The sequence below is a fragment of the Micromys minutus genome, assembly GCF_963924665.1.
Source record: "Micromys minutus genome assembly, chromosome: 27".
Lineage (NCBI taxonomy): Eukaryota > Metazoa > Chordata > Mammalia > Rodentia > Muridae > Micromys > Micromys minutus.
Window position 1 is genome coordinate 22,638,290 of NC_137962.1, and position 16,680 is coordinate 22,654,969.

General features: G+C 54.5%; 1 protein-coding gene across 1 annotated transcript in view; it reads left to right on the forward strand.

The window, feature by feature from the left end:
• Positions 1-14,626, forward strand: part of COL2A1 (collagen type II alpha 1 chain) — a gene marked incomplete at both ends in the record, with an annotated part of 28,288 nt that extends 13,662 nt beyond the window's left edge. Inside the window, 37 exons of the mRNA XM_080938972.1 lie at positions 167-220; positions 1,446-1,544; positions 1,825-1,869; positions 1,961-2,059; positions 2,234-2,287; positions 2,631-2,738; positions 3,093-3,146; positions 3,229-3,327; positions 3,442-3,495; positions 3,964-4,062; positions 4,416-4,469; positions 4,912-4,965; positions 5,214-5,267; positions 5,489-5,542; positions 5,769-5,813; positions 5,992-6,090; positions 6,326-6,433; positions 6,760-6,813; positions 7,056-7,109; positions 7,455-7,508; positions 7,809-7,862; positions 8,147-8,254; positions 8,697-8,750; positions 9,189-9,242; positions 9,953-10,114; positions 10,278-10,385; positions 10,596-10,703; positions 10,935-10,988; positions 11,123-11,230; positions 11,415-11,468; positions 11,581-11,688; positions 11,920-11,973; positions 12,395-12,502; positions 12,822-13,110; positions 13,464-13,651; positions 13,819-14,061; positions 14,480-14,626. Coding sequence (XP_080795098.1) covers positions 167-220; positions 1,446-1,544; positions 1,825-1,869; positions 1,961-2,059; positions 2,234-2,287; positions 2,631-2,738; positions 3,093-3,146; positions 3,229-3,327; positions 3,442-3,495; positions 3,964-4,062; positions 4,416-4,469; positions 4,912-4,965; positions 5,214-5,267; positions 5,489-5,542; positions 5,769-5,813; positions 5,992-6,090; positions 6,326-6,433; positions 6,760-6,813; positions 7,056-7,109; positions 7,455-7,508; positions 7,809-7,862; positions 8,147-8,254; positions 8,697-8,750; positions 9,189-9,242; positions 9,953-10,114; positions 10,278-10,385; positions 10,596-10,703; positions 10,935-10,988; positions 11,123-11,230; positions 11,415-11,468; positions 11,581-11,688; positions 11,920-11,973; positions 12,395-12,502; positions 12,822-13,110; positions 13,464-13,651; positions 13,819-14,061; positions 14,480-14,626 — 3,396 coding nt within the window. The remainder of the gene's footprint in view (positions 1-166; positions 221-1,445; positions 1,545-1,824; positions 1,870-1,960; positions 2,060-2,233; positions 2,288-2,630; positions 2,739-3,092; positions 3,147-3,228; positions 3,328-3,441; positions 3,496-3,963; positions 4,063-4,415; positions 4,470-4,911; positions 4,966-5,213; positions 5,268-5,488; positions 5,543-5,768; positions 5,814-5,991; positions 6,091-6,325; positions 6,434-6,759; positions 6,814-7,055; positions 7,110-7,454; positions 7,509-7,808; positions 7,863-8,146; positions 8,255-8,696; positions 8,751-9,188; positions 9,243-9,952; positions 10,115-10,277; positions 10,386-10,595; positions 10,704-10,934; positions 10,989-11,122; positions 11,231-11,414; positions 11,469-11,580; positions 11,689-11,919; positions 11,974-12,394; positions 12,503-12,821; positions 13,111-13,463; positions 13,652-13,818; positions 14,062-14,479) is intronic.
• Between the last annotated feature and the right edge of the window lie 2,054 nt (positions 14,627-16,680).

The following is a 16,680-nucleotide window of genomic DNA, read 5'->3' on the forward strand; positions in this document are numbered from 1 at the left end:
CAAGAGGAGAAGGGTATCTCTCTGGAGGTCTCCGGGGACAGCAGTGGTAGCAGTTTCTTTCTAGCCACAGTGGTGGAAGGAGTGGGAGGTGGGGTGTCTCTCTTTGAGGCCTGGGTAGAGTTCGCTGACATCCAGCGCTCACTCTCTGCCTCCTTCTTCTCCCCAGGGTCCTGTTGGTCCTGCAGGTGGTCCTGGCTTCCCTGGTGCTCCTGGTGCCAAGGTGTGTGATCTACTGGTCAAGTCGAGAATCTCAGAGGGTCAAGACACTCAGTCTTCCTGTGGAAGGGTCCCTTTGCTACCCATCCGTTCTCCCCTAGCCTCTCTGGGTGTTCCCAGAGTCTCTTACTGACAGAGGATAGGGTTTGATAACAGGCTGAAGCCCACCTTGTAGTCAAAGATGGGAAAACCCGAGATCTGAGAGAGAAGACTAGGGAGGGGAGGAAGGAGAAAACAAGCCCGGGGCTGTGCAAAAGCTGACTTGCCCAGAAGGAGCTTAAAGGAGTGGTGGGAGGGGGAGGGGCAGAGGTGAGGCCATTTCTGTGCATCTTCCGCCCTTCTTATTTCTACTTCACTTGGGGTGCTGGGCTGTTGTTAACGTGGTCCTTCCAAGGATTAATAGAGGCCAGAGGGAGGACAGGCAGTTCAGGGAAAAGCCCCTGTGGCCCAGGAGGGGTTCCAGTGTGAGCATCCCTGGGAGTGAATAAGGAGCCTCCCTGTGTCACTGGCATCAGGTTGCTTTTCCACTCCTGGGGGTTGCCATGGCAACCAGACACTGTCTGAGGCCCCTGGGAGCCCAGTGAAGGAGACCCATTGTGAAGAGGGACAGCGGAAGGTGAGGGGCGCCTGACCTTTAGAAAATAATAATTACCAAAGTGAAGTAAGAATGTTGTGTGAAGAAACCTGAGGAGGCTCTAACCTCTCTCCAGGTCAGCAGCCTTCCCCGGAGGCTCCGGTTCAGAGAGCCAGATCACAGAGCTGTGACTTTTAGGAAAAAGAGAGACAGAGAGAGAAGGAATTTTTACGTGGGGGATGAGGGGCTGCCAGTTAACTTAGAGAAAACTGGAGCCTGTCCCAGCTTGCTTTCGGCCCTTCACTTCAAACAGGCTGAGCCTCGAGCAGGTCCGATCACCCAGCAGCCAGCAACGAAGCCACCTCTGAGCTGAGGCTCTGGAGGAGACAGAGTCACCCTTTGGGCTTCTGTTCCTCCATCAGAGAGAAAACTAAAAGGCAGGGCAGGAGAGCGGTTGTGTGTGGAGTCACAGGGCAGGGGTGAGGTGCACAATAGAGGAGGCAGGGGTGGGGCTGCTGGGTCGGGTGGGACCAGAAACGACAGACTCCTGTGCCCCTGCAACTGCTCACTTACAGGTGTGTGAGCACATGCAACAGCCAAGCACACCAGCCTTGGACTGCCCCTCCCCCACTTCAACCTCCCATTCTCTTCTCAGGGTGAAGCTGGTCCCACAGGTGCCCGTGGTCCTGAAGGTGCCCAAGGTCCTCGTGGCGAGCCTGGCAATCCTGGGTCCCCTGGGCCCGCGGGTGCTTCTGTAAGTTCATGTCTTTGTCCTGGAAGGCATGACATCTGTAGCCTTGGCCCTCCCGAGTGCACACGTTATGCAAAGTCCCAATCACTGGGCTCTGATCACCTCCCATTGACGTCCACAACCGTCTCCCTTCACTGGTAGTCCACCCCCATGAGACATGCAGGAGGAAGGCCTCTGATGCAGACAGCACTCGCCCCTGACCCCTAGACTGGGGCCTGATGGTTGGAACGGTTGGGTTGGTTTTTTTGCTGCTTATTTTACCGCTATACCATCTTCTTGTCAGGGTAACCCTGGGACTGATGGTATTCCCGGAGCCAAAGGATCTGCTGTGAGTACTGGCCCCGAGCTTTGTCCTCAAGATGACTTAGCCCCTCCTCATCCTCTCTCCTCACCTGCTTCTCTTCTGCCCATGCTGACAGGGTGCTCCCGGAATTGCTGGTGCCCCTGGCTTCCCTGGGCCCCGTGGCCCTCCCGGTCCACAAGGTGCAACTGGTCCTCTGGGCCCCAAAGGTCAGACGGTAAGAGCATGAAAATATTGACAGATCCTACCAGCGTGCCTTTCTTTTCTGTGCCCTCCCAATCACTGCAGGAGGTTTGGGGATGCGGGGTGGGGGATGTGGGGGGGTGTGAGTGTGTGTGAACAGACTCTTTGGAGGGAAGCCAGTGTGAGCACGTTTCTTTCTCTCACGTAGGGTGAGCCTGGCATCGCTGGCTTCAAAGGTGAACAAGGCCCCAAGGGAGAGACTGTGAGTATCTGCCCTCAAGACTTTGTTTTCTTTGCTGTAGCTTTGCCCCACAGATCATCACCCTTCTGTCCCGCCTTGTCCCCTTCCCCAGCTGTTTTTCCATCCCAGGCCCTCTCCTATTGTTCCTGGAGAAGGGAGCAAAATAGGGTAGAGGAGACCCCGACACAGCCTCCTCTCCCAGTTTGAATAGCTTGGGTCCCAAGCCATCAGTTCTTCTTGGGCTGTTTCTGCCCAAGCCCTGAAACATTCCCAAGGCCACCTCTTCCGCACCACACACCGGGGGCAGTGCTTTCCCCAAGACTAGGTGGAAACCTTAACCCACTTCTCTTGTGCTTGTCTTCAGGGACCTGCTGGGCCCCAGGGAGCCCCTGGCCCTGCTGGTGAAGAAGGAAAACGAGGTGCTCGGGGAGAACCTGGTGGTGCTGGACCTATCGGCCCCCCTGGAGAGAGAGTAAGTAGGGAAGGAGCTCAGGGTCACAGGTCCCTGTGGCTCCTCATTTTGGCCACGTCCGATGACTTTTCTGGATAATGTGGCTCCTCTTCCCCATCCAACACCAGGGACACAGCATCCTCATGCTATCTGCACCCTCAGACCCAAGGATGACATAAAACAGTAGCTTCTTCCCAGAGAGGTGGAAGCACTCCCTAGACATTAGGTCCTCAGACTCATGGGCGGTGTCTACTGCCCCACAGATACCGTGGTAGGAGGTGTGGGGGACAGATCCCTGGAGTCTGGTGGGACTCCTTCTAGGCATCCTGGTGAAAAGCCGTCCTCACCCTCTGCCTCTTTCCGCCTTTTCCCTAGGGTGCTCCTGGCAACCGTGGTTTCCCAGGTCAAGATGGTCTGGCAGGTCCCAAGGTGAGTGGAGGAAGAGGGGCATGGTCCCTCCTTGTTTCCCTGGTTACAGAGCATTCCTGACTTTCTGTCTCCTCTGGTGTAGGGTGCCCCTGGAGAGCGAGGGCCTAGTGGCCTGACTGGTCCCAAGGGAGCTAATGGTGACCCGGGCCGTCCTGGAGAGCCCGGTCTTCCTGGAGCCAGGGTAAGGTGGATGATATACATACCCCCACAGCCTTGCCACCTGCATCCTTTCAGCTGTGCTGGAGATTTGGGGCCTTCTAATGAATGATCTGTTTCTTCTCTCTCCCTACCAAAGGGTCTCACTGGTCGCCCTGGTGATGCTGGTCCTCAAGGCAAAGTTGGTCCTTCTGTAAGTCTATTACCCTGAGTGAGGTTCTTGAGAGACGAAGGAGTTATCTTTCGGGAGATGGTGGGAAGAGAGAAGGGAGTTTGGGTGAAGGCAGCCCAGAACTCTGTACATTCTGAGAATGGGTGAGACAGGTGTTATGGCCAGATGCAACCTGTACTCTGAGCTCTGAAAATCGCAAACACACACACACACACACACACACACACACACACACACACACACACACACAGCATTTGGGCATCTTCTAAGAGGAGGAGGAGTAATGAGAAAGATTAGAAGTTCAGGAAAGACTTCTGAGTCAGGAGCGCCTGCCTGCCTATAGATGGGTTTGTGTGTGGGGTTGGTCAACCCTAGATGTGTGTACCTGGCTGGTACTTTGTTCTGTGCCTACTACCAGCACTTCTTAAATATTGACGGGGACAGTCAACCAGAGGGACTATGTTCTGAGAATAGCATCCTGTCTTTCAGGGAGCCCCTGGTGAAGATGGTCGCCCTGGGCCTCCTGGTCCTCAGGGAGCTCGTGGGCAGCCTGGCGTCATGGGTTTCCCTGGCCCTAAAGGTGCCAACGTAAGTGACAGTTTGTTCTCTCATCTCCTTCATCTTTTCTTATATCCTCCAGAGAAAGAGCTGGGTAACCCAAGGCAAGTGACCAGCGTCCCCTCAATGTCATTGAACTCTGTCCTTCATGTTCTATGAGGAATAAATGTGACCTAGGGTAAACTTCGGTACCTAACTTAACCCTCAGACATCAGCACTGTGATGTTATAGAGCCTTCGGGGGCCTCTGACTATAAAAGAATGGGCTGGTGTCCAATGGGACCTTCTCTTGTGCAGCACAATAGGGCTTCAGGCACCTTAGCCTACTCTTCTTCACTCCATCCTAAACCACCCAACTCATGGGTCTTTCCTCTCTTCCTTCAGGGCGAACCTGGCAAAGCTGGTGAGAAGGGACTGGCTGGTGCTCCTGGTCTGAGAGTAAGTGTTCTCCCCACTGCCTATGGCTCCATGTTGGTGGAATTCCTCACAGCAGCGGGGGGTGGGAGAGGTGGGGGGTGGGGGGGTGGGGGGGTGGGGGGGTGGGGGAGTGGCGGCTAGACCTGTGCTTCAGATTCTTGGTTATCAAGAGTTGATTCCTATGGCTAAGAACATGTTGGGTTGTGCCTTCTGGGATCTACCCAGAGAGTCTATGGCTGCTGGTGGCTTTCAGAGGCAAGTCTGAGGTACAGAGGAAGATGTGTATGTGGAGAAAGGCAGAGGAAAATGGCGGATGTAACAAGGAAGTGCGGCGGAGGGTGGAAGTGGGAAACCATGAGGACTTTGTTGATCTGAAAAAACCCTGACCAAAAAACTATGTCTGCTGGTCTCAGGTGACACCATGAACATAAGTCATTACAACTCCTCTTCCTCTGCCCTGTAGGGTCTTCCTGGCAAAGATGGTGAGACAGGAGCCGCTGGACCCCCCGGCCCCAGTGTAAGTACCTGCCGAACTCCTCCATGTGGTCTTGTGGGAGGTCAAACAAGGAACCTTGGATCCATTGAGTAATAGAGGTGAAAGACGTGGATCTGGGCTAAACCATCCCCAGATGAGAGAACATGTCCCAGGAGGCAGTGGGACCTGCCACACATTGGCTGGTCAGTGCAGGAAGGCTTCTAATCTATGCTCCAGGGCCGAGGGTTCTCGGAATTCCTGCCTTGGCTCACCTTTTCTTTCTTCTGCAGGGACCTGCTGGTGAACGAGGCGAGCAGGGTGCTCCTGGGCCATCAGGGTTCCAGGTAGGTGGCTAGACCAGACTCTCTCTATAATCCCTTCCCATGCCTAGAGCTCTCTGGGCAGGCACTAAGGGTAGCAAGCCTCTCATGGGGTGCCAGAGGGTACGGCTTCCCATGCCTGGCCCTAATTGCTATCTCCTTTGGGTCTGCCCTGTGCTGTGCCCTCCTGGAGGCTGAGGCACGAGGCTCCCTTCTTTGCTAATTCGTGTCACTCTGGCTTCCAGGGACTTCCTGGCCCTCCTGGTCCCCCAGGTGAAGGTGGAAAGCAAGGTGACCAGGTGAGTACCGAGCTCTTTGACCTTGTTTAGCTGATGTAAAGGGGACAAGAGTAATGTAGTAAATGAAGAGCCCCAAGAAACCTGGGAGTGCCCCAAATCTGACTCCCAGCTCTCCATGGACAAATCTGAGCCCAGTCCTCCTGTGGACATGTTCAGCCACCACGGGGGGCATGCTGTTGGATCCGGAGCAGGCAGTATCCACTCTTACATTATTTTTGTCCTCTAGGGTATTCCTGGTGAAGCTGGAGCCCCTGGCCTTGTGGGTCCCCGGGTGAGTGTCCCGACGCCAGCACTGGTGTCTCCTCGGGTCTGCCTTCTCGCTATTCAGTTTGGCCCATGTCTCTCTCCCAACACTGTAGTCCACCTTGGGTTCTTGGGGACCCCCACCTCTCTCCGCCTCATCTTCTTCACCACTTTTGCCTGATTTCTGCCTGGTGTCTCTTCCACAGGGTGAGCGAGGTTTCCCAGGTGAACGTGGCTCTCCTGGTGCTCAGGGCCTCCAGGGTCCCCGAGGCCTCCCTGGCACTCCTGGTACTGATGGTCCCAAAGTAAGTGAGGCCAAGTCTTCTGTCCATCACTAGGGGAGCTCACTGAGGGGTGAGAGGGAGGAGGGGCACAGAAGGTGAGCCAGGAGGAACTTGTGGGAGATGGTGCTGGAAAGGGGATTTAATGGGGAAGGGAGGGGGGAAAAGGGTTCAGGATCCTGGCTCCCCAGGCTGTATACAGTGGGGCCGAGAGAGAGGGGTGCTGCTCACTACAGACCCCTCTTGTCTTTAACCCTAGGGTGCAGCTGGTCCAGATGGGCCCCCTGGGGCTCAGGGCCCTCCAGGTCTACAGGGAATGCCTGGTGAGAGGGGAGCAGCCGGTATTGCTGGACCCAAGGGTGACAGAGTAAGTGATAGGTCTCCCTCCAAAGCCACACCTGCTAGGCCTCAGCCTTCCCTCTCGTTCCCCGTTCCCGTACTTCTGAAGATGAGACTCGCGGCCGCTCTTTTGAGGCACTAGGAAACCCTTCCCCACAACCAACCAGCCAACCAAACCTTTCTGCCATCGTGATCCCCCCTCCATGTTTTTCTCACCTGTTACTTCTTGTCACCAGCCCGAAACCCACAGAAAATACTTCTTAGGGAGTGGGTGCCAGACCTTTAGCCTGGCAGGGCTGAACTGGAAGTCACTCCTGAAGTGCCCACTAAAGTACCCGGGATTTTCTTGTGCAGGGCGATGTTGGCGAGAAAGGCCCAGAGGGAGCTCCTGGAAAGGATGGTGGCCGAGTAAGTGGTTGTTGACTCAGGAGCTGGGGTGCAGACGCAGGCATTCCCATAGGCCTCTAGCATTCAGAAAAGGGGTTGGGGCTTTCCCTTTAGAGTTGGGGGAGCAGACACAGAGTGGGGGCTCTCAGACCATGGGAGGGCACACCAAAGTCTATCGGGTATGGGGCTCCCAGAATCCCGGAGGAACCCCATGATGCTGGCCTGACTTCTTGCTTCCTGTATCTCTATCTTTCTCCCTCCAGGGTCTGACTGGGCCCATCGGGCCTCCAGGCCCAGCAGGTGCCAACGGAGAAAAGGTGAGTTATGGCTGGCCTTTGTCCCTCTGTCCACCTCCCCAGAATGTCTTTCCCTTACCAGACAGCCAGATGTTACTTACTCATTGGCTGTGAGCCACCACAATGGTGGAGGGAGTGGAGAGCGGAGGGTTCTGTTAGTGTGTGACTTATGTGGTCCATAAGGTGGGGCAGTTGGCCTGGTAGAAAGGTGTCCTTGGCCAAGGCCTTGAGGAGACAGATGGGATATCTAGGACCGGGAAGAAAGCTGTGTGGAATGGAGTGCCAGAGTCCTCTTCCCAACATCAGGGCTTCCTAGGTACACTTGGCTCCGCAGGCCCGCTCTGACCCCTACCCCTCAACTCCTAGGGAGAAGTCGGACCTCCTGGCCCTTCAGGAAGCACGGGAGCTCGAGGTGCCCCGGTGAGTGTGACCCTAAATCAGGCTCTCCCTGGCCCCAGGAGCGAGGAAGCCAGCCGTGCCCTTCAGCCTGGCCTTGTGCCTTGGGGCTAGGGGTGGAAGGAGAGAAGCCACGAAAGGCAGAGGTTCCAGTCCCAGGCATGGCCCGTGCTCTGGCTCCATGGGACTCAGCTCACTCAGCTGCCTTCTATCTGGGGGTGACATGGGGAGCTAAGCACGAAGCTGGACTGGGCAGTGGGTTCCCACTCTGAGGAGAGCACAGAGGCAGGTGACGGGACGTCACACCTCCTGGTCCTTTCACAGGGTGAACGTGGAGAGACTGGGCCACCTGGACCTGCTGGATTCGCTGGCCCTCCTGTGAGTATCTCTGTCTACCGTACACCCACCCACCCATGCATGCAGTCTGACTCTGCACCCAGGACTCAAGGGTGCCTTCTGGTGGGGAGAGAAGGGAACGCAAGAGGGCAGTAAAGGGAGAAATGGACTCTTTCTCCACCTTGCCATGGCAACAGAACAACTTGGTCTTAAACCCAATTTTCAGGCCCAGGGTAGACTCCTTCACATGGACTCCCAGAACATTTCGGCAGAACCTGGGGTGGTTAGCTTGCCTTTCCTTCATCTGTCCCTTCTTCCTATTACAGGGTGCTGATGGCCAGCCTGGTGCCAAGGGTGATCAAGGAGAAGCTGGACAGAAAGGGGATGCTGGTGCCCCTGGCCCACAAGGCCCCTCTGGAGCTCCTGGCCCACAGGTGACTATTGCTGAGCTCATGAGGCAGAGATGCCGGGGCAGGCAGGACCCTGGTAGGTCGTGCAGGCAGAGTCTAACTGGGAGCCTAGAGGCTTTCATTGGAACATGGTGCATGAAACACACAGGTTGGGTGTTAGGTCCCCAGCATTGAGGACAGGCTATGTCCACTGACCTCAGATGGCCAAGACAAGCAGTCAGTGTCCTGGGGCAGCAGAGAGGTTTCCCAGGAGGTGAGACTTTGGGGTTGCCTTTGTAAGAAAGCCTTGCAGAGTCCAACCTTAGAGCGCCCCACTGGTGAGGAGATAGCTTTTTTATAGGGTCCTACTGTGGGGAAGCTGGAATCAATAGCCCAGTCCTCAGGGGTCCTATGCTAAGGCTCAGACAGATGCTCATCACCCTCCCCAGGCCGATCAGACCTTACTGTCATCTTCTTCCCTTCACAGGGTCCTACTGGAGTGACCGGTCCTAAGGGAGCCCGAGGTGCCCAAGGTCCCCCGGTGAGTGAATTTCATGCAAAATAGTTCTGGTCCAGGATTTCTGCAGTGGGTTAGTTAGGTTCTGGATTTTCTACCTCCTCTCTCCCTAGCTTTAAACATGCCCAGGCTAAGCCAATCCTACTACAGCCTGGCAGGAGAGGGGGCATCTAACTGTGCTGTGTGTGCAGTTACCCCAGGGTCACCAGCCCTCAGCTCTGCCACTCAGCTCCCTGAAGGCTAGCCACACTTTTCACTCCAGTCCCATGCCTGACTGTGTGGCCAGGTGCCGTGGGGTTCTTTCTCCTCCAGCGGCTTACTTGCTACTTTGTAGCTCCATCCTTTCTTGATCTCATCCCCCCCCCCCAAACAAGGTCTCCAGATCTCCGACTTGATTCTCCTTCCTGCTGAGGACCTGACGTATTCAGGACCTTTCTCTCATTCACTGCTCTGTGCCCACAGGGAGCTACCGGATTCCCTGGAGCTGCTGGCCGAGTTGGACCCCCAGGTTCTAATGTGAGTGTCTTGTGGCATGGGAGACCCAGATAGGGTCAGAGGCATCTATAACAATCCACCAAACATAGGGGGTCAAAAGAGCTCCCACGTGGCATTGAGTTTTCTCCATTCCTACCAAATGGGAGGAGCAACTGATTGACCATTTGGTAGCTGGGAGCAATGGGGGACCACCCAGCCTTCCTGGCTGGCTTGGACTCACCCTTAGACTTGGCATGCTGGAAGGGTTGGCATGATGCCCTTCACCTGGGACATGTTTTCTAAATATGTTCAATGCATCTAGATCCACACTCTGTAAAAAAAAAAAAAAAAAAAAAAAAAAAAAAAAAAAGCCCATGAACCCCAGATAAGTGGGGGTGGGAGGGGGACCTTTGGCAAGGAAGGAGATAAGGAAAAAGTCCATCCACCAAACACTGAAAGTGGAGGAGGGGCTGCTGGGTGAACAGCAGGCTCAGGTCAGAGGGTCAAGGTTGGAGCTGTTTCTGGAAGAATCCATCATGGAGGATGAAGCTCACCCAGCAGGAGAAATTCCACATGGATGGAGAAAGGCTAAGCAAGGGCCAAGGAGCCAAAGCTGGCTGCTCAAAGCTCTTACACAGGAGAGGAGACCAGGGGGTGGGCGGTGCAGAATGTGGCTCCTGACGCCACAGTGGCTTTGGTAACTTGGGTGAGGAGAACAGCAAGTTATCATTTTTTCTATTTGTTCCTCCTAGGGCAACCCCGGACCTGCCGGTCCCCCTGGTCCTTCTGGAAAAGATGGTCCCAAAGGTGCTCGAGGAGACACTGGTCCCCCTGGCAGAGCTGGTGACCCTGGACTTCAAGGTCCTGCAGGAGCTCCTGGCGAGAAAGGAGAACCTGGGGATGATGGTCCCTCTGTACGTTCACTACTAGGTTCAGGAGTGGCGCCTGAGCTCCTCTAAGCAGTGGGCGGAGGGTTCAGGGCTGTGGGGGGATGGGGGAAGGGAGCCACACAGACCGGACTCAGTGGGTGGGAAGAGGCACGGCCAGGCTTTGTGTCAGCTCTTCTCCTCCTCCTAGGGTTCTGATGGCCCCCCAGGTCCCCAGGGTCTGGCTGGTCAAAGGGGTATTGTTGGTCTTCCTGGTCAGCGCGGTGAGAGAGGATTCCCTGGTCTTCCCGGCCCATCGGTGAGTGAAGGATGCTTCTTCCTTCAGCCTGCTGGGCCTGGATCAGGCTCAGAACTCTTGAACTGGGTGCTCTTGCTACAATGTTACCCTAGGTCTTCCTTCAACTCAGCATCCTTGCAAGCATCCCTTTGTCAGCTGAAGGGGGTGGGGTGGAGCCCTGGCAGGGATGCTTAGCATGTATACTCATGGTCCTTGTCCACAACCTTTTAGGGTGAGCCCGGCAAGCAGGGCGCACCTGGTGCATCTGGAGACAGAGGTCCTCCTGGTCCTGTGGGGCCTCCTGGCCTGACAGGGCCTGCAGGTGAACCTGGACGAGAGGTGAGCCCTAGAGCTTGGTGTGGCGGGATGGTCTTGAGGGAAGGACACAGAGAGAGACCAGGACTGGGTGTACAAGGAGGAGGAGGGTGGGTGGAAGCTTGGAAGACGTGGTGGAAGTGTCAGCCCCGAAGTCTCAGTTGGGCAGAAGTGAACAACAGGTCTACACTTCAGACCAGGGTGGGAGAGTGAACAGGGAGCAGCTCTAAGTGAATCCTCACGTCCCTTGTCCAGGGCAGCCCTGGTGCTGATGGACCCCCTGGCAGAGATGGTGCAGCTGGAGTCAAGGTGAGTGACTGGTGTCGATTCTGGGATGGGGACTGGGGGTTTTCACTGGACCTAATGAGTCGCTCTGAGAAACAGGATCTCTGCCTGCCTCTTCTGGAATGTTCTTTGCTGAATCTGATTCCTTGCTCCTACAGGGTGATCGTGGTGAGACTGGTGCGCTGGGTGCTCCTGGAGCTCCTGGGCCCCCGGGCTCTCCTGGCCCTGCTGGCCCAACTGGCAAACAAGGAGACAGAGGAGAGGCTGTGAGTACCCTGAGTTCTGGGGTGAAGAGGGTGACCAAGTGGTAGGGGGTGTTACGTGTTTGCTTTCTTCTGTTTTGAGCATCTAGAGGTAGTGCCCCTGGGCCCCTAGGCAGATGTGGAGGAGGGGGGGCCTCATGTCCTGATACTTCATTCACTAAACGCTGTTCTTGCTCTCCCCTCACAGGGTGCACAAGGTCCTATGGGCCCCTCGGGACCTGCTGGAGCCCGCGGAATTGCAGTAAGTATTGGAACATCCTGTGTGCAGAACCCCTTGGGAAAGGGACACCAGGCCTTAGATGAGACACATACTGAACCAGGCTTGACCAAATCCATGACTTTCTCATTCATAGGGACCTCAAGGCCCCCGAGGTGACAAAGGAGAATCTGGAGAACCTGGCGAGAGGGGACTGAAGGGACACCGAGGTTTCACTGGACTGCAGGGTCTGCCCGGCCCTCCGGTGGGTGTCACTGCAGGTCATTTGTCCATGAGGGGGCTGCCCAAGACCTCCTACTTCTCAGGCCCCCTAAACTTCTCCTGCTATCCAAAAGGCTTGGGTTCTTCCTCAGAAGCCCCTGGACTCTCTTAGTGGGTGGAAGAGGAGGAGACAGGGAGGGCACGTGATTGCTTCCCATTCTGAAGGAAATGTATTTTTATACCCAGATGTGCTGATAGCTTTTCTTTTCCACAGGGTCCTTCTGGAGATCAGGGTGCTTCTGGCCCTGCTGGTCCTTCTGGCCCTAGAGTAAGTGAGATGGTTTTGGGGAATAGAGTGAGCTTTCCTGCTGAGTGGACCAAGGCCTCAGCCAGGAGATGGATGGGGAAGGGTTCCTTGGACTTAGCAGTCCTCATGGGAGGTACCATGAGAAACGTGGGACTCTTGCGCTGGCTGTGGGCATAAGTATCTGAGGTCACAGTGGCTGGAAGACAAGCCTGATAAAAATATTTTTATAAACATGACTTAGGAAGGACATGGAACTAACCTGCTAGTCCTTGGCTTAAATGGAGAGGGATTTAGGGAGTGTGGCCTAGCAATGCAGGCGGTCAGAGGCAGAGTGGAGTGACCGGCACTGCCAGGCTGGGCTGGCCACCTACATAGCCATAACTACCCTACTTACACTATTTAGGAGTTGTTTTCTTACCATTTCCTCTCTCTTGGCCCGCAGGGTCCACCTGGCCCTGTTGGTCCCTCTGGCAAAGATGGCTCTAATGGAATCCCTGGCCCCATTGGGCCTCCAGGTCCCCGTGGGCGCTCCGGAGAAACTGGCCCTGCCGTAAGTGACCTGACCCCTCCCCGCCATTGGAGGTATTCCCAGCATTTTCTGGGACCTCTGAGACATCAGCTGACAGCTAGTGATGAAGGCATGTTATAGGCTGAGGGCCTGTTAGAGGGTCACAGGGGTCATGATGGGTTCTGGGAAACAGAAGAGCCAAGGAGGCAATGGGGAAGCTGCTGTCGGTTTTTCTTGGTCCTGTTGTTCTCCGTTCCCACGGAATGAACAGGAAGAGGACACACTAGCACAGTTCCAGCAGATGGACAGAGCAGGGCCTTGTCCCGTGATTCCTAGCTGACATCTCTGCTTCCTGCTCCAGGGTCCTCCTGGAAATCCTGGTCCCCCTGGCCCTCCTGGTCCTCCTGGTCCTGGCATCGACATGTCAGCCTTTGCTGGCTTAGGACAGAGAGAGAAGGGCCCTGACCCCCTGCAGTACATGCGGGCCGATGAGGCAGACAGTACCTTGAGACAGCACGATGTCGAGGTGGACGCCACGCTCAAGTCACTGAACAACCAGATCGAGAGCATCCGCAGCCCCGACGGCTCCCGCAAGAATCCTGCTCGCACCTGCCAAGACCTGAAACTCTGCCACCCGGAGTGGAAGAGCGGTGAGTTCTCCCCACCCCAGAGAGAAGGGAGCCAGTCTGGCCACCTTCAGCAACTAGGAAGACACACCCCTTTGTACCTTAGTGCCAAGTGGGGAAGGTTCTGGTGAACGACCATGACAGAAGTGACTCCAGGGTGGACCCAGCAGAGGATCTCTGCCTCTGCCCTTTTCCACTGGCCCCTCTTTAGCATTAAGTCTCCCGTGCAGATTTCTTTGTCCCCATACCCTTTTGTCTGGGCCCCTTTAGGCCACATGTAACCCTCCCCTGACTAGTTTCCCAATAGGCTGCCTGCCTTTAACAGGCAGTCAGTTCTGAGCAGGAGCCTCATGGGATGCTACCTCTTTCTCCCACAGGAGACTACTGGATCGATCCCAACCAGGGCTGCACCTTGGACGCCATGAAAGTTTTCTGCAACATGGAGACCGGTGAGACTTGCGTCTACCCTAACCCAGCGACTGTGCCTCGGAAGAACTGGTGGAGCAGCAAGAGCAAGGAGAAGAAGCACATCTGGTTTGGCGAGACCATGAATGGTGGCTTCCACGTGAGTGTCCGGTGGTCTAAGCTCAGGGACCCTCCCCTCTGAACTTGCTCCACATGTACCCCAGCACCCAACAGATGCTCTGAGCCCCTACCAGATGAATGCGCCATTAGCCTCTGATCCCAGCAGATGCTGGGCCCCTGGTCTCACCCTCGCCCCTCTACCTACAGTTCAGCTATGGTGACGGCAACCTGGCTCCCAACACGGCTAATGTCCAGATGACGTTCCTGCGCCTACTGTCCACCGAGGGCTCCCAGAACATCACCTACCACTGTAAGAACAGTATCGCCTACCTGGACGAAGCGTCTGGCAACCTCAAGAAGGCCTTGCTCATCCAGGGCTCTAACGATGTAGAGATGAGGGCCGAGGGCAACAGCAGGTTCACATACACCGCCCTGAAGGACGGCTGCACGGTGAGTGGCGCTGAGGTTGGCTTAGGACAAATGTCATGTTCCTATAGCAACGGGACCCATCGGAGGGTTGAGTCTAGGGGACATGTAGGAGCCAAGCTGAGTGGCAGTGGAGGCTTTTTCACTTCCTTGTTTGGAAACAATAAAGATGCTGGTTTGCTCATTGGTCCCTATAAAAGTATTTGCAGAAACTAGCACATGAGAGGAGAGGCGGGAAGCCCTTTGTGAGAAGGGACACAAGTCCAGGGGGCTCTGCTATCAACTAAACCACTGAAGAGGAGAGGGCTTGGGCAAATGGAGAGGAAGTCTAGCGAGCCACTTAGTGTCATTGCCACCTCGTGGCTGCTTAGTTTGGGGGTGCTGGGTAGCTGGTCCTTGTTGTAAGGCATCACCTGAATAACACCTCCCCTGTTCTGCCTAGAAACACACCGGTAAGTGGGGCAAGACCGTCATCGAGTACCGATCACAGAAGACCTCACGCCTCCCCATTGTTGACATCGCACCCATGGACATTGGAGGGCCTGAACAGGAATTCGGTGTGGACATAGGGCCCGTCTGTTTCTTGTAAAACCCTGAACCCTAAAACAACACAATCCATTGCGAACCCAAAGGACCCAAATTTTTTCCAACCACAGTCACTTTAGGACCTGCACTGAATGGCTGACCTGACCTGATATCCAATCATCCTAACCACAGTCCGGACTATTCTCCCCTTTCTGAGAGACCTGAACTGGGCAGACTGCAAAATAAAATCTCAATGTTCTATTTATTTATTGTCTTCCTGTAAGACCTTTGGGTCAAGGCGGAGACAGGAACTATCTGGTGTGAGTCAGACGCCCCCTGAGTGACTGCTCCCGGCCCAGCCGGAAGACCCCGTCAGGTGCTGGGCGCAGGAACTGTGTGTCCTACACTATGGTGCTATTCTGTGTCAAACACCTCTGTATTTTTTAAAACACCAATTGATATTAAAAACCAAAAAAATAAAATCATTGGAAAGAACACGGTGACATGTGTTTTGTTCTTCCGGCTGCTTTTACTAGACCTTGGTCCTGTCGGCATGTCCAAATGTAGTCCCACGACTGTCTGTGGACCTTCCAATCCAGGATGCTGAAGTCACACTACCTGTTTTGGTGATCTCATGCACACATAGGGCCTGCCTCTCTTATAAACTTAGGCACTTTGTGGAATCCAGTGATGGCCAGAAACCAAACTGTTTCTGTTAGTCTCAAAGTATGGAAGGAAAACACCTGATGTGGGTTACATAATCAGGAAAGCAAGCTTTATTTTGGCTTGCAGTTTTGAGGAGGAGGATTAGAAAATGGCTCTTTTGTTGGATTATTTACGAAATTAGGTAGTTGTATGGATTTGGACCTTAGGGGAAGGCAGCAGGTCTTGGCAGGAGCACAAGTCAAAGCCATTGCTCTTGTCGCAAGCGAGGAAGGAGAGACGGTGTCCTTCAGACCTTTCTGAGAGTACATCTCCAAATGACCTGAGGTCCTCCCGTAGGTCCTACTTCTCGAGGTTCCACCACCTAAGAGCATCACTCTGGGAGCAAGCCTCAGCATACACACCTTTGAGAGGCATTACCCTCCTTGGGAACTCTGAGGAACCAGGGGGGTGACCTTGTTCTTGATAGTAAATACGGAGCGGAGCGTACCTCTCCAGCAGGCTGGAGAAAAGGCAGGGTGGACTGAGACTTAGTGCCCGAGAGTTTGCTCCTTGTGGAAAGGGGAAACAAAGGGAAGGAGAGTAAATTTTGACACAAGCAACCTGGATGATTATCTGCATCTTTCTGTAAGCATCTGAAGCAAGAAGAGGGGAAAGTAAGGCTCTGCCCCCTGCATCCCTTGCTCCACCCCTTACTTCCCCTTGCCCCGCCCCTATTCTTCATTCCGTTGACTGGTGCTTAAAGCTCCTACTAGTCTTCTCCATATTCTAGACGAGGAATGGAAAGCCTTCCCTTTTCTTTCCCATGTCTTGGGTGTGAAATGAGCAGAAATGAGCATACCGTTCCCTTCTCCACTAGAGGCACACGGTGGTGATGTGCGAAGTGAGCAGGAGATACACTCCGTGACAGCGGTATTTTGTGAAACGCATTTCAAAAGATTCTTGGTACATCTCGTAAATTAGACAGTCACACTTTTCTCTGACCCCTTTCCCATCCTACTCTCTTCTAATAAAGTTGGAACCTTTTCTTCTAGAGAAATTAGAAAGATAAATAAAATGGATTGGGAAAATTACTTTCAAAGTGTGATATAAAATTAATCGAATGAAGCTTGTGACAACCCAGGAAATAAAATGGCGGGGTGTTTAAAACCACAGGATTGGAGGTGGGAGGGTAGCTCAGTAATAGAGAGCTTCCCTAGCACACACAAGCCCCCGGGTTTGAGTCCCAGTGCCGTACACACCCTCCTTATGAATTATAACTACTTCCTAAGGGAAAAAAAAAGCAACCTTTATCGATGGAGAGTTGGTAATGGCAAGGAGGAGGCTAGCTACCAGGGTGGGCACTTGTGAGTCTTAGACAGTAGGTGGAACGGAAGAGCTGCTGAGGTCACATCTAACCTGTCCATCTAATTAGAGACTCAGATCTCCCAGGCGCATTCCACTACCTTCCACAGG